The sequence below is a fragment of the Hylobates moloch genome, unplaced genomic scaffold, assembly GCF_009828535.3.
Source record: "Hylobates moloch isolate HMO894 unplaced genomic scaffold, HMol_V3 SCAFFOLD_21, whole genome shotgun sequence".
In the NCBI taxonomy this organism is placed as follows: Eukaryota; Metazoa; Chordata; class Mammalia; order Primates; family Hylobatidae; genus Hylobates; species Hylobates moloch.
The window spans coordinates 14,879,330-14,892,802 of record NW_026652296.1 but is presented as its reverse complement, the minus strand read 5'-3'; the positions used below and the strand labels follow the sequence as shown (position 1 = coordinate 14,892,802).

The following is a 13,473-nucleotide window of genomic DNA, read 5'->3' as shown; positions in this document are numbered from 1 at the left end:
TTTTTTTTTTGAGACGGAGTCTCGCTCTGTCACCCAGGCTGGAGTGCTGTGGCGCGATCTCGGCTCACTGCAAGCTCTGCCTCCCGGGTTCACGCCATTCTCCTGCCTCAGCCTCTCCGAGTAGCTGGGACTACAGGCGCCCGCCACCACGCCCGGCTATTTTTTTTGTATTTTTAGTAGAGACGGGGTTTCACCGTGGTCTCGATCTCCTGACCTCGTGATCCACCCGCCTCGGCCTCCCAAAGTGCTGGGATTACAAGCGTGAGCCACCGCGCCCGGCCTGCAGTTCTCTTATACATACCAGGGCCAAAGGAAAGAATGGATGCCAATCAATTATTTATAAATATAAAATCATATTTTTATTTTATTTTATTTTTGAGACAGAGTTTCACTCTGTCACCCAGCGCTGGAGTGCAGTGGCACAATCTTGGCTCACTGCAACCTCAGCCTCCTGGGTTCAAGCAAGTCTCCTGCCTCAGCCTCCCGAGTAGCTGAGACTAAAGGCATGGGCCACCACGCCCAGCTAATTATTTTTGTATTTTTAGTAGAGACGAGGTTTCACCATGTTGGCCAGGCTGGTCTTGAACTCCCGACCTCAAGTTATCTGCCCACCTCGGCCTCCCAAAGTGCTGGGATTACAGGTGTGAGCCACTGCACCTGGCTAGAATGCTATTTTTTTAAAAGGCCATATGCAGCTCTGGCCGTACCTATTTAAATCCCCTGGAACCATATCTTTCCATAGCTAACTTCTTATCATTTAGATTTCAGCTCCAATGTCGTCCTTCTCCCCTGAGAGGCCTTCCATTACCACTTTAACTAAAGTATCCCTCCCTTCCCCAGCTTACTCTTTGACATGTTACTCAGGTTTATGGTCTTTGTAAGCTTCATTATTGGATATATCTTTGCTTATTTGTTTACATGTGTATTGTGTGTCTTCCTCTAGAACAGTGCTGACATATAGTAAGTGTTCAACAAATATTGTGTGGATGAATAATTGAAGAGCCAGGTCCCTGCTGTCTCCTTAAACCTCTGTTCCTCTCCATAGGCCCATCTTTGGAAAAAGATCTGGGAATGATTGTCTAGCCTCCAGCCTCAACTTACTTGATGCTTGAGAGACTCAAAGCCTCGTGGTCAGCTGCCCTGCAAAGAAAGTATTTTGACCTTGGCATTTGGACAGCTCCCATCTCTCCCATGGCCCTGACAATGCTGAATGGGCTCCTGATTAAGGACTCAAGCCCACCTATGCTGCTGCACCAGGTTAACAAGACTGCCCAGTTAGATACCTTCAACTACCAGAGCTCCTTTATGCAGAGTGTCTTTGACCATTTCCCTGAGATCTTATTTATCCACCGGACCTATAACCCAAGGGGTAAGGTCTTATATACCTTCCTGGTGGATGGACCTCGGGTACAGCTGGAGGGTCATCTTGCCCGAGCAGTCTACTTTGCCATCCCTGCCAAGGAGGACACTGAAGGCCTAGCCCAGATGTTCCAGGTATTCAAGAAGTTTAACCCAGCATGGGAGAAAGTCTGTACCATCCTGGTGGATCCTCATTTCCTTCCACTGCCCACCCTAGCCATGGAGTTCCCGACAGCTGAGGTCCTGCTCTCAGCCTTCCACATTTGTAAGTTCCTCCAGGCCAAGTTCTATCAGCTGTCCCTTGAACGGCCCGTGGAAAGGCTGCTTCTGACCTCCCTGCAGAGCACAATGTGCTCAGCCACAGCAGGCAACCTGAGAAAGTTGTATACACTCCTGAGCAACTGCATCCCTCCAGCCAAGCTGCCTGAGCTTCACTCACACTGGCTGCTCAACGATCGCATCTGGCTGGCTCACCGCTGGAGAAGCCGAGCTGAGAGCAGCCGCTACTTCCAGAGCCTCGAGGTCACCACCCGCATCCTCAGCCAGTTCTTTGGTACCACCCCATCTGAGAAACAAGGTATGGCTTCTCTGTTCCGTTACATGCAGCAGAACTCTGCAGACAAGGCAAACTTCAACCAGGGCCTGTGTGCCCAGAACAATCATGCTCCCTCAGACACCATCCCCGAAAGCCCCAAAGTGGAGCAGCTGGTAGAATCCCACATCCAGCACTCCCTCAATGCCATTTGCACAGGGCCAGCAGCCCAACTCTGCCTAGGCGAGCTTGCTGTGGTCCAGAAATCCACACACCTCATTGGCTCTGGCTCAGAAAAGATGAACATACAGATCCTGGAAGATACCCATAAGGTGCAGCCCCAGCCCCCTGCCAGCTGCAGCTGCTACTTTAACCAGGCCTTCCACCTGCCCTGCCGCCACATCCTAGCCATGCTCAGTGCCCGCCGCCAGGTGCTCCAGCCCGACATGCTGCCGGCTCAGTGGACGGCAGGCTGTGCTACCAGTCTAGACAGCATCCTGGGCAGCAAGTGGAGTGAGACCCTGGATAAGCACCTGGCAGTGACTCACCTCACCGAGGAGGTGGGTCAGCTGTTACAGCACTGCACCAAGGAGGAGTTTGAGCGGAGGTACAGCACCCTGCGGGAACTGGCCGACAGCTGGATTGGGCCTTATGAGCAGGTCCAACTCTGATTATTCTCGATGACCAGAGATGCTCATGCACCTGTGCACACTCACATCCACCCGTACACACACAGACACACACTCCCTTACACTGTTGTACTTCCGTGGGCCCTCCTTCCAGAACAAGGACAAGGTTCAAGGGTCTTCTCATCTACCATGGCCTGCTGCCTAGCATGTGTCTAGCTCAATGAGACAGGAGTCAGCAAATCTTAATCTGTTTAGTTTACTCAGGTGGCCACATACAGTCTCTGTTGTATATTCTTGGTTTTGTTTTAACATTTTCTTTTTTTTTTCTTTTTTCTTTTTTTTTTTTTTTGAGAAGGAGTCTGGCTCTGTTGCCCAGGCTGGAGTTCTGTGGCGCAATCTCTGCTCACTGCAAGCTCCGCCTCCCGGGTTCACGCCATTCTCCTGCCTCAGCCTCCCGAGTAGCTGGGACTACAGGCGCCTGCCACAACGCCCGGCTAATTTTTTGTATTTTTAGTAAGGATGGGGTTTCACCGTGTTAGCCAGGTTGGTCTCAATCTCCTGACCTCGTGATCCACCCGCCTCGGCCTCCCAAAGTGCTGGGATTACAGGTGTGAGCCACCGCACCTGGCCTGTTTTAACATTTTCATAAGGTAGAAACCATTCTTAGCTCAAAGGTCATACAAAAACAGGCAGTCCAGCTGGCCATGGTGGCTCACGCCTATAATCCCAGCATTTTGGGAGGCTGAGATGGACAGATCACTTGAGGTCAGGAGTTCAAGACCAGCCTGGCCAACATAGTGAAACCCCGTCTCTACTAAAAATACACAAATTAGCCAGGCGTGGTGGCGGGCGCCCTGTAATCCCAGCTACTCGGGAGGCTGAGGCAGGAGAATCGCTTGAACCTGTGAGGCAGAGGTTGCAGTAGGCCAAGATCCTGCTGCCACTGCATTCCAGCCTGGGAGGGCGAGACTCCATCTAAAAAAAAAAAATAATAACGGCAACCCCTGGTCTAAGATAAGAGATAAAACATCAGGTGGTGAGGTTGAGGTTTGGGGCTTGGTAGCAGTTGCCCCAGTCACGAGATGACTCACTTAACCCATCTCCTTTAAGTGAGCTGGGCTGGGAGGCTTCCTACAGGGGAAGAGGCCCCTCTGGGGAGCTGACTCAGCCAGGCTCCCTGAACTTTTTTCCTTGTCCCATGCTGGGGTCAATAAAACTGAATGTTGCATATTCTAGCACTTGTCTAGTTTTTTTTTGTTCCATAGAAGGCAGTTTAGGGTATATCATGGAGAGAATAGACTTTAGAGTGTTATACAACATGTGAATCCTGGTTGGTTCCTTCCCTGCTTGATTTTTGTGCCTGGTTCTGCCTTTTACTGGCTATAAGACTTACTAGGATAAGTTACCCCTCTAAACCTCAACCTGATTATCTGTAAAAATGGGGATCTCCACAGGGTATGTTTACAGAGCAGGCATACCTAGTGGGTGCTCAATTAAGTATTAATTTTCCTTCCTTGCCCATGGTCCTATTACCTGCCTTCAACATATTGGGAAATTTAAGGCAAGAGGAGAATTAAAATGCCTAGGACTTAATATAAGAAATTGTGGCCAGGCGTGGTGGCTCACACCTGTAATCCCAGCACTTTGGGAGGCCGGGGCATGCGGATCACCTGAGGTCGGGAGTTTGAGACCAGCCTGACCAACATGGTGAAACCGTGTCTCTACTAAAAATACAAAAATTAGCCGGGCGTAGTGGCAGCCACCTGTAATCCCAGCTACTCGGGAAGCTGAGGCAGGAGAATCGCTTGAACCTGGGAGGCGGAGGTTGCAGTGAGCCGAGATCATGCCATTGCACTCCAGCCTGGGTGACAGAGCAAAACTCTGTCTAAAAAATAAAAATTTAAAAAAGAAAAAAAGAAATTCTGGGTAGGCCAGGTATGGTGGCTCACGCCTGTAATCCCAACACCTTGGGAGGCCAAAACAGGCAGATTGGAGCAGCCTGGGCAACATGGCAAAACCCCTTCTCTACAAAAAATACAAAAATTAGCTGGATGTAGCACGTGCCTGTAGTCCCAGCTACTCAGGAAGGCTGAGGTAGCACGATCACTTGAGCCCAGGAGGTCAAAGCTGCAGCCCAGGAGGTCGAAGCTGCAGTGAGCTGTGATCATGCCACTGCACTCCAGCATTGGTGACAGAGTGAGACCCTATCTCAAAAAAAAAAAAAAAAAAAAAATTCTGATCAAGTCTTCAAAACAACATAAAAGCAGCCTCAACTCCCCAAGCAGGGGCCCCTACCTCAGATAATTTACATTGTATCTACCCAACAAAACCTATCTCCTGTCTTAATGGTATCTGGAGAAACTTTAGGGTCTGGAAGTCCCTGATGAAGGACTGGAATTTGTCAGAATGGCTCAACCACCAGCTGTATCCCCATCCCTGCCATAGGCCCTCCTCCCAACCCTGTCTGCCCAAGAACCATACGGAGAAGCCACCCTACATATCTGGTGCTATTTCATCCATCTACAAGCAGGAGCCAGGAGGCTGGCCCCTCTTAGGTCTCACTAGGGGCATCTTCCCAGAGGCTGTGTGGGCATGCGCCTGCTCCTACTGCGCCCCCTCCACAGCACCCTCTGGCTCCGGATGGGCCATCATGAAAGCTTGAGCGGCCCAGATCAGGTCCTCTTCCCGAACGCCTGGGACAGGCACGGTGGGGATGCCAGCGATCATCATAGCGAGGGTGAGGATGCAGATGTCAGGCTGGGAGCTGGCCTCCTTCCCCACTGCCTCAGAGGGTACCGGTAGAACCCGTGGTGACAGCCCACGCAGCATCAGGGGCCTAGGCCTGCTGGGGCCATCCAGGTCGGGGGCTCTGCTTCTGGAGTAGCCGTCGTCCCAGCCCAAGCTCTCCAGCTGCCTCACATGTGGGAATTTGTGGCAGTTTCGGCTGTATTCCTTCCATAGTGTCTCCCAGCTAGTCCCCCCAGGACAGCCCCTGGCTTGTGGCATTGCCAGGGCTGGGCCCCAGGCCTGGGCAGCAGGTGCCACCTGCTCAGCTTTCTGGCTCAGTGGGCCTGTTCCACCAGAGGCCACCACCACTGGCTCTACAGGACTACAGAGGCCAAGGGACAAGCCTGGAGAAGCAGCCCCACCTGCAGAGACAGGAATGAAATGGAACGTTATTCTCGGTTCTTTGAGGAGGGGGCCCTGAGGGGCAGGGCATGGGAGCAGAGCTTGGGGGAGTAACTAAGACCAGCCCCAGTGGACTGTCTAGAGGTTGGGAACTAGGTGTTACTCATATCCACACTCCCAGTCCCCAACACGGAGTAGGTGATGGAGAAGTGTTTTTGAATTAATGAATAGTGAGCAAGCAGGTAATTATTGATTGGCAAGGACGTTTGGAATGGCTTTTCTTCTAAAAGAATTGATTCTAGGGCCAGCCCCCAAATGCCCAGCAGAACCGCCACCTCCCCAGAGCCAGAAAGGAACTTCTCAGGGGAAGCTGCAGCACTCCCTCCAATTGTAGGTGCCCCCTGCTCACCTTGGCCAGAAGGCAGAGGACCTGGATGAGTTTGTGGAGCCCTGAAGTAGGACATGGCTTCCCCAAAGCCCCGGTTTGTGAGGGAATAGTGATCTGCCTCCTGTCCTCCCTTCTTTGCCCTTCTAGAATGTCACCTCATAGACCCTCCCCTTTACACTTGGAATCCACTTTACAGCATTGACGTATTCATTCTAGAACCTGGACATGACAATAGGTTGAGGTTAAAAGAGCACCAGACCAGGAGCTGGGTGTTCTAGGTTCTTGCCCTAACCTTGAACGAGTCACCCAGATAGTTTTGTTCCTTGATATCCTTATCTGTGAAGTGCGTCTGATGACTGCCCACTACCTCATTAGGAGTTTTGAGGATGAAATGAGATCATTTGTATGGAAGCAAATGACCAGAGATGGAAATACAGGAGCCAAGTGCTTCATACCTGTAGAGTAAGACTTGGAGTCAGACACAGTATTGGTATTTTTCTTTTTCTTTTTTTGAGATGGAGTCTCACTTTGTCGCCATGACTGGAAGACTGGTGTGCAGGGGCAAGACCTCAGCTCACTGCAACCTCTGCCTCCTGGGTTCATGCCATTCTCCTGCCTCAGCCTCCCGAGTAGCTGGGACTACAGGCACCTGCCACCACGCCTGGCTAACTTTTGTATTTTTAGTAGAGACGGTTTCACCATGTTGGCCAGGCTGGTCCCAAACTCCTGACCTCAAGTGATCTGCCCACCTCGGCCTCCCAAAGTGCTGGGATTACAGGCCAGGTATTGGTATTTCTCAAAATTCCTTAAGTGATTATAATATATGACAAAGTTGGAACCTCTATTCTAAGGACATACTTCTCAACCCTGGCTGTACATGAGAATCTCTTGAGAAGCTTTTACAAAAAACATTGTCTAGGCCTAATTTCCCAACAAATCAAATACGAATCCCTAGGGATGGGATGTGGGACACCAGCACCCTTTACATATCCTAAGATGACTCTTAACAAGCAGCCAGCCTAGGGACCCCTGCTCTCTTGCTCCGACCTGCTGACCTGCAGTGATTCTAAACGAAGTGCCTCTCATAGGCTGTAGGGGCAAGGAGACCTTCCAGTGATCAAAATGTCAGCATCAGCTGTTTATTTCTGGTCCTGGCTGGCAGCAATGTGGCCAACTTCGGACCAGCCAGCCACAGGTCTGTTGCCCCAGGATGCAGCTCTGCTCTGATGCACTGTGGGTCTTCACTCATACTTGCAGAAATCCTTAAGTTCTCTGGGCAGGTGGAGTCCATCAATGGCCAGCCGGTGCACCATGCTCCTCTGTATCACTAGGCGGCACAGAGTCTGCAGGGACGGCACTGTGGGAAGAAGACTGTGAAAGGCAAACTGAACTGGAGGGTGGGTCTGAGGCCAAGACCCAGAAGATCTAGGTCATGGTCCCCACTTTGTCATTAAATGTGGGCAAGTCCTTACTGTTCTCTGGGCCCAGCCTGCTTCATGGGGCTCTTCATGGGGCTGAGAGAAGCACCTCTTCCCGAGAGCTATCACAAAGCTGCAACCCTGTTTATATCATAACACTTAGCACAATCCCTTCCCCGTTCACTTAGCAGCTTCTGGGTGCAGGGGTATTGTCTGATTTGCCTGTGCAACTGAAGCTTCCAGCACAGGCCTGGCACAAAGAGGGTTCTGGTGCATTGAAGTCATGAAATGTGATGAGAGGTATAACTACAATGCTTACCAGGGCTATAATGAATCATACCTCAGCATTAAGAAGCTCTCAGTCTGGGGTTTGTTATATGCCTCAAAGCCAATATGCCCAAGTCTATGAGCATGTTTCTTTCTTTTCTTTTATTTAAAGAGAGAGGGTCTTGCTATGTCACCCAGGCTGAAGTGCAGTGGTCAGTGAACTGCAGCCTTCAATTCTGGGGCTCAAGCGATCCTCCTGCCTTAGCCTCCCAAATAGCTGGGACTACAGGCATGCACCACCATGCCCAGATAATTATTTAATTTTTTGTACAGATGGGGTCTCACTTCGTTGCCCAGGCTTGAGCTAGCTTGCTTGCCTGCTTGCTTGCTTTCTCTCTCTTCCTCTCTCTCTCTCTCTCTCTTTCTTTCTTTCTTTTTTTTTTTCAGAGTCTCGCTGTGTTGCCTAGGCTGCAGTGCACTGGTGACATCTCGGCTCATTGCAACCTCCACCTCTCAGGTTCAAGTTATTCTCCTGCCTCAGCCTTCTGAATAGCTGGGATTATAGGCACATGCCACCACACCCAGCTAATTTTTGTATTTTTAGTAGAGAGAGGCTTTCACCATGTTGGCCAGGCTGGTCTCGAACTCCTGGCCTCAAGTGATCTGCCTGCCTCAGCCTCCCAAAGTGCTGGGATTACAGGTGTGAGCCACCGTGCCCGGCCAAGCATGTTTCTAAGAAAAAGGCAAACAATTCTTTTTTTTTTTTTTTTGAGACGGGCGGAGTCTTTCTCTGTCCCCCAGGCTGGAGTGCAGTGGCGCGATCTCGGCTCACCACAACCTCCACCTCCTGGGTTCACGCCATTCTCCTGCCTCAGCCTCCCGAGTAGCTGGGACTACAGGTGCCCGCCAACACGCCCGGCTAACTTTTTGTATTTTTAGTAGAGACGGGGTTTCACCGTGTTAGCCAGGATGGTCTCGATCTCCTGACCTCGTGATCCGCCCGCCTCGGCCTCCCAAAGTGCTGGGATTACAGGCTTGAGCCACCGCGCCCGGCCCAAACAATTCTCAGAGAGGCCCCTAATATCTAAAATTGGTTTAGAATCCCTGCCCTAAGTGAATACAGGAAACACTATCAAAACTGAAAGGGAATTTGTAGGGCATCTTAATCAATCAGCCAAGATGGGTACCAAGGCCCAAAACCAGGTAGAGGCTTGTGCAAGATCACAAGCAGAGGTGCAGTTTGAAGCTAGATTCTCCCGCTCTTAAACTAGTGCCGGACAGACCAAGGCCAAGCAAGTTGGCTACGGAGCCCTAGTGGATTCCTGTCCCCACACTGAGCCAGGAGGGGTCGCTGCCCAGGGATACCTACAGCCATACTCGAGCTGGACAAGGCGCACGCTCTTGGTGGAAGCAAACACGTCCACCACCGCGTAGAGGGGCTGCGCAGCTGGCAGTCCCCGGGCGCTCGGGCCCATGTCCTCGCCGTTGATGATGATGTGCATGTCGGCCGTGCCATCGGGGCGCGGGCAAAAGAGGACGCCCAGGCGGCTACGGCGCGCGGTCGGAGGCAGCACGTTCAGCTCATAGAGCTGGTCCAAGAGATGGCTGTAGAGCCCTGGCCGGCTGCGGCCCACCAGGCGGTCCCGGGGAATGCGAAACTGCTCAATGCGCAGATAAGGTTCCACCAGGAGGGTTGGAGGTCGGCTGGGGGCCGCTGCCTCCGCCTCTGGGCGGCCCTCCCGGGGCACGCGGTTGTGGTGGCGCGTGATGGCGAAGACCCAGGTGTGGCCCAGGTTGACCAGATCGGGCAGAGAAAACTCGGGAACGGGGGCCAGACTGGCGGGGTCCAGCGCCGTCAGACCCAGACGCAGATGTCCGCACCAGCCCAGCTCTTTCTCCTCGATCTCCACCAGGAAGATCTGGCCCGGGGCCAGCGGCTCGCGGCTGAAGCACACGCCGTGGGCGAAGCTCTCCACGCGTGTGGCCCGCGTCCCAGAGGGGTCCACGCGGATGTTGGCACCGTGCACCCGATGGAAGCGGGTGGTAGGGGGCTCCGGGCGCGAGGGTCCCCAGAGTGCACCCGAATCCACGGGCTCGGAGGCAGCAGCCATCTCTCAGCCATAAGGCAGGCCAGCGGGCGCCGGGGGCTATTTTGGGCGGCGGGCTCAGATGGTGACCGCAAGGGGACCTTGTAAGGCATTTCCCCCCTGACTCCCTTCCCCGAGCCTCTGCCCGGGGGTCCTAGCGCCGCTTGCTCAGCCAGCCCGCCTACAACTTGGCTGTCCACACCAGGATCATCTGATCGCGTGCGCCCGGGCTACGATCCGCGAGGCCGGCGGACCTTGACCCGGCATTGACCGCCACCGCCCCCCAGGTCCGTAGGGACCAAAGAAGGGGCGGGAGGAAGACTGTCACGTGGCGCCGGAGTTCACGTGACTCGTACACATGACTTCCAGTCCCCGGGCACCTCCTGGAGAGCAAGGACGCGGGGGAGCAGAGGTGAGCTGGCACCGGAGGCTGGAGGGGCTCCCTGAGCCCGGGATCGGTGCGCGGCAGAGGAGGCTCGCGGGTGGGAGCTGGCGCTGGGGCCGGGGCTTCCCTCGCGGAGGCACCGCCAGCTCCTCCCCGGGGGCTGCTGCACGGAAGCGCTGAGGAGGGAGTCAACCGCCCCTCTGCTGCCTCCCGTAGATGATCCGAGCCGCGCCGCCGCCGCTGTTCCTGCTGCTGCTGCTACTGTCCTGGGCGTCCCGAGGCGAGGCAGCCCCCGACCAGGACGAGATCCAGCGCCTCCCCGGGCTGGCCAAGCAGCCGTCTTTCCGCCAGTACTCCGGCTACCTCAAAGGCTCCGGCTCCAAGCACCTCCACTACTGGTCTGCCGCCCTGCCTCCTGGGCGGGATTGGGAGAAGAGATGACAGATGAAGGGTGGGGGTAGTTCTGCAGACCCCTGAGGACGCCTGGGAGCCGGGAGGGCTGGAAAGGGCCCCTCCAACTGCGCCAACCCTGCCCTGACACCCCTCCCAGGTTTGTGGAGTCCCAGAAGGATCCCGAAAACAGCCCTGTGGTGCTTTGGCTCAATGGGGGTCCCGGCTGCAGCTCCCTAGATGGGCTCCTCACAGAGCATGGCCCCTTCCTGGTGAGTGGACAGCAGGGGGGAAAGCACAGTTCCCAAAGCAAAAGGCTGGGGAAAGCGAGAAAGGGACTTTGTGATTTTCCAAAAAGTTTCCTTCCTTCTAAGCCTCGGGATTTTCCTCTATGCCATTGGCTTTGCTGCCTGTACCTCTCAGAGGTTTTGCCCACATATAAAGTGCCTCTCATGGTGGCCCTTTCCCTCCACCTAGCTGGCCCTTGGGACTTACTCAGCCATCTCTTTCCTCCTCAGGTCCAGCCAGACGGTGTCACCCTGGAGTACAACCCCTATTCTTGGAATCTGGTATAGCTGGAGCTGTGGGTCCTGTGGGGGTGTCTGGGCACTTGGATGGGGTGGCAGTTAGCTAACTTTTCCCTCCCCTCTAGATTGCCAATGTGTTATACCTGGAGTCCCCAGCTGGGGTGGGTTTCTCCTACTCCGATGACAAGTTTTATGCAACTAATGACACTGAGGTGAGTCCGGTGCCTGCCCATCTGCCCCAGGCTCCCCAGTCCTCCATCCATGGCATGATGCTGGGAGAGAGAGCATGGCCTTGGAGTCCACTTTTCGCTCTGTCATATGCTATTGTGGTATGGTGGCCAGTCACTTCCTCTTGCACAAATAGGGTGGGTTGATGTCATTATCTCTGAAGTTCTTTCCAGTTAAAATACCAAAGCTTCCTGATTCCCTGTCTTGCTCTCCCATCCCCAGGTCGCCCAGAGCAATTTTGAGGCCCTTCAAGATTTCTTCCACCTCTTTCCGGAGTACAAGAACAACAAACTTTTCCTGACCGGGGAGAGCTATGCTGGCATCTACATCCCCACCCTGGCCGTGCTGGTCATGCAGGATCCCAGCATGAACCTTCAGGTGCAGGGCAGCTGCAGGAGGGAAGGGAGGCACCTTGAGGCTGTGGCCTTGCAGTTAGCAAGGTCAGACTGGTCAACATCCCCATCCAACCCAGCTTCCTGCATAACCTCCCCACCACCGGCTGCCCTAGGTCTGTCTGTGTGCCTCCCACACGGGAAACTCACCTGTCAGGCTGCCAGCTCTGTGTTTTGCATTGAGTGGCCTCCCATACCCACCTGCCCCATAAACCACCCTGGGTTTCAGCTTCCAGATTGCTAAAGGTCTGGGTGTTAGGGTGAGGGAGGCTCCTCCTCTTCACCCTCCACATGAGCTGAGTGCCCTGGGTGTTTCACAGGGGCTGGCTGTGGGCAATGGACTCTCCTCCTATGAGCAGAATGACAACTCCCTGGTCTACTTTGCCTACTACCATGGCCTTCTGGGGAACAGGTATGGGATAGGGCAGTTGGGCAATCTCTAGGGTGGTCACATGATCTCAGGTCTGTCCTCTAGGCACATGATATGACAGGCCCAGCCCAGGTTTATGAGCAGCAGGTGGGTTGCAGAAAGAACCTAGTGCTGAAAGGCCAAAGAATAGAGATCAGATTTTCTTTTTTTTTTTTTTTGAGACAGATTCAGATTCTCACTTTGTCACCCAGGCTGGAGTGTAGTGGCACGATCTTAGCTCACTGCAACCTCCACCTCCCAGGTTCAAGCAATTCTCGTGCCTCAGCCTCCCAAGCAGCTGGGACTACAGGCGCATACCACCACACCTGCCTAAATTTTTGTATTTTTAGTAGAGATGGGGTTTTGCTGTGTTGGCCAGGCTAGACTCGAACTCCTGGCCTCAAATGATCTTCCCAAAGTGCTGGGATTACAGGCGTGAGCTAGAGCGCCCAGCCAGAGATCAGATTTTAAAGGAACTAAGGAGGCCTGTCTGTATGACCCTGGGGCACCTCTTTGGGAGCTAGCTTAGATGACCTACAGACCACACCCTGTGATATCTTTCCTAGTCTCCTAGGGTCAGGGAGGTTGGTGGGAGGTGGGGGGTATGCTCGCCTCCTCTGCCTTCCTCTTCCCACCAGAGGCTGATGCACTTTTCACTCTCATCTCCTACAGGCTTTGGTCTTCTCTCCAGACCCACTGCTGCTCTCAAAACAGGTGTAACTTCTATGACAACAAAGACCCGGAATGCGTGACCAATGTGAGGTTCTGCCGTCACTTTGCATCAGCTCTCCCATCCCTAATCCTGAGAACGGGACCACATTCCCTCCTTGGGGACTCCTTGTTCTCCATCCCTCACTGCTTTCTTGCACCTTTAAGCAATTTAGTGTTCTCTGGGACATGTGTCTAAGTGTGTATTCCCACCACCACCACCTCCTATGGTGGCAAATCCCATAACCTCTGTGAGGGAGAAATGACTTCTTCACATTTATCAAACACCTGCAACGTGGCAGGCACTGTGCTGAACTGCGTCTGTGTAGATTATTTAAGCTTCAAGATTCCCTCTCAAATGAGATCGTACTACCCAAATTTTCCAGATAAGGTAACTGAGGGCCATGAATTTTGAAATCACTGTCTGAAGTCACACTGTTGGAAGGCAGTGATGCTAGGATTTGGACCCAGGTCTGGGAAGATTCCTGCCACTGAGCCTCAGTTTCCCTACCTGTGAATAAAACTGGGTGAAGGGTGAAGAGGTGAAATCCAAGAGCAGTAAATCTTGGGACAACTTGGTGGGGTTGTGGAGAGGCCGGGGATCTGTAAAGCATGGTGGCTTGGT

The 13,473-nt window shown here is 53.4% G+C and overlaps 4 protein-coding genes across 5 annotated transcripts in view; 2 read left to right on the top strand and 2 right to left on the bottom strand.

Annotated features, from left to right (window-relative positions):
• The first annotated feature begins 975 nt into the window (after positions 1 to 975).
• Positions 976 to 3,755, top strand: ZSWIM1 (zinc finger SWIM-type containing 1). The gene has a single exon (XM_032142217.2). The coding sequence runs from the start codon at positions 1,105 to 1,107 to the stop codon at positions 2,560 to 2,562; it is 1,458 nt and encodes a 485-aa protein (XP_031998108.1). The 5' UTR covers positions 976 to 1,104; the 3' UTR covers positions 2,563 to 3,755.
• A 93-nt stretch (positions 3,756 to 3,848) lies between these two features.
• Positions 3,849 to 6,543, bottom strand: SPATA25 (spermatogenesis associated 25). Its single transcript, XM_058432919.1, has 2 exons — positions 6,059 to 6,543; positions 3,849 to 5,669 (listed from the first exon to the last, which is right to left on the bottom strand). Exons 1-2 carry the CDS (start codon positions 6,111 to 6,113, stop codon positions 5,125 to 5,127), a joined length of 600 nt encoding a protein of 199 aa, XP_058288902.1. The 5' UTR covers positions 6,114 to 6,543; the 3' UTR covers positions 3,849 to 5,124.
• Positions 5,586 to 10,051, bottom strand: NEURL2 (neuralized E3 ubiquitin protein ligase 2). 2 transcript variants are annotated; one of them, XR_009211468.1, is made up of 3 exons: positions 9,092 to 10,051; positions 7,093 to 7,394; positions 5,586 to 5,669 (listed from the first exon to the last, which is right to left on the bottom strand). XR_009211468.1 is itself a non-coding variant. In XM_032142218.2 (2 exons), exons 1-2 carry the CDS (start codon positions 9,831 to 9,833, stop codon positions 7,279 to 7,281), a joined length of 858 nt encoding a protein of 285 aa, XP_031998109.1. In that variant the 5' UTR covers positions 9,834 to 10,051; the 3' UTR covers positions 6,623 to 7,278. The 2 variants fall into 2 exon arrangements, 1 of the variants encoding a protein (XP_031998109.1); XM_032142218.2 differs by lacking the exon at positions 5,586 to 5,669 and having other exon boundaries at positions 6,623 to 7,394.
• A 1-nt stretch (position 10,052) lies between these two features.
• CTSA (cathepsin A) overlaps positions 10,053 to 13,473 on the top strand; it is a 7,613-nt gene continuing 4,192 nt past the window's right edge. The window contains exons 1-8 of the mRNA XM_032142216.2: positions 10,053 to 10,221; positions 10,411 to 10,592; positions 10,745 to 10,856; positions 11,103 to 11,153; positions 11,237 to 11,323; positions 11,562 to 11,717; positions 12,052 to 12,143; positions 12,813 to 12,897. Coding sequence (XP_031998107.1) covers positions 10,168 to 10,221; positions 10,411 to 10,592; positions 10,745 to 10,856; positions 11,103 to 11,153; positions 11,237 to 11,323; positions 11,562 to 11,717; positions 12,052 to 12,143; positions 12,813 to 12,897 — 819 coding nt within the window. The 5' untranslated portion in view covers positions 10,053 to 10,167. The remainder of the gene's footprint in view (positions 10,222 to 10,410; positions 10,593 to 10,744; positions 10,857 to 11,102; positions 11,154 to 11,236; positions 11,324 to 11,561; positions 11,718 to 12,051; positions 12,144 to 12,812; positions 12,898 to 13,473) is intronic.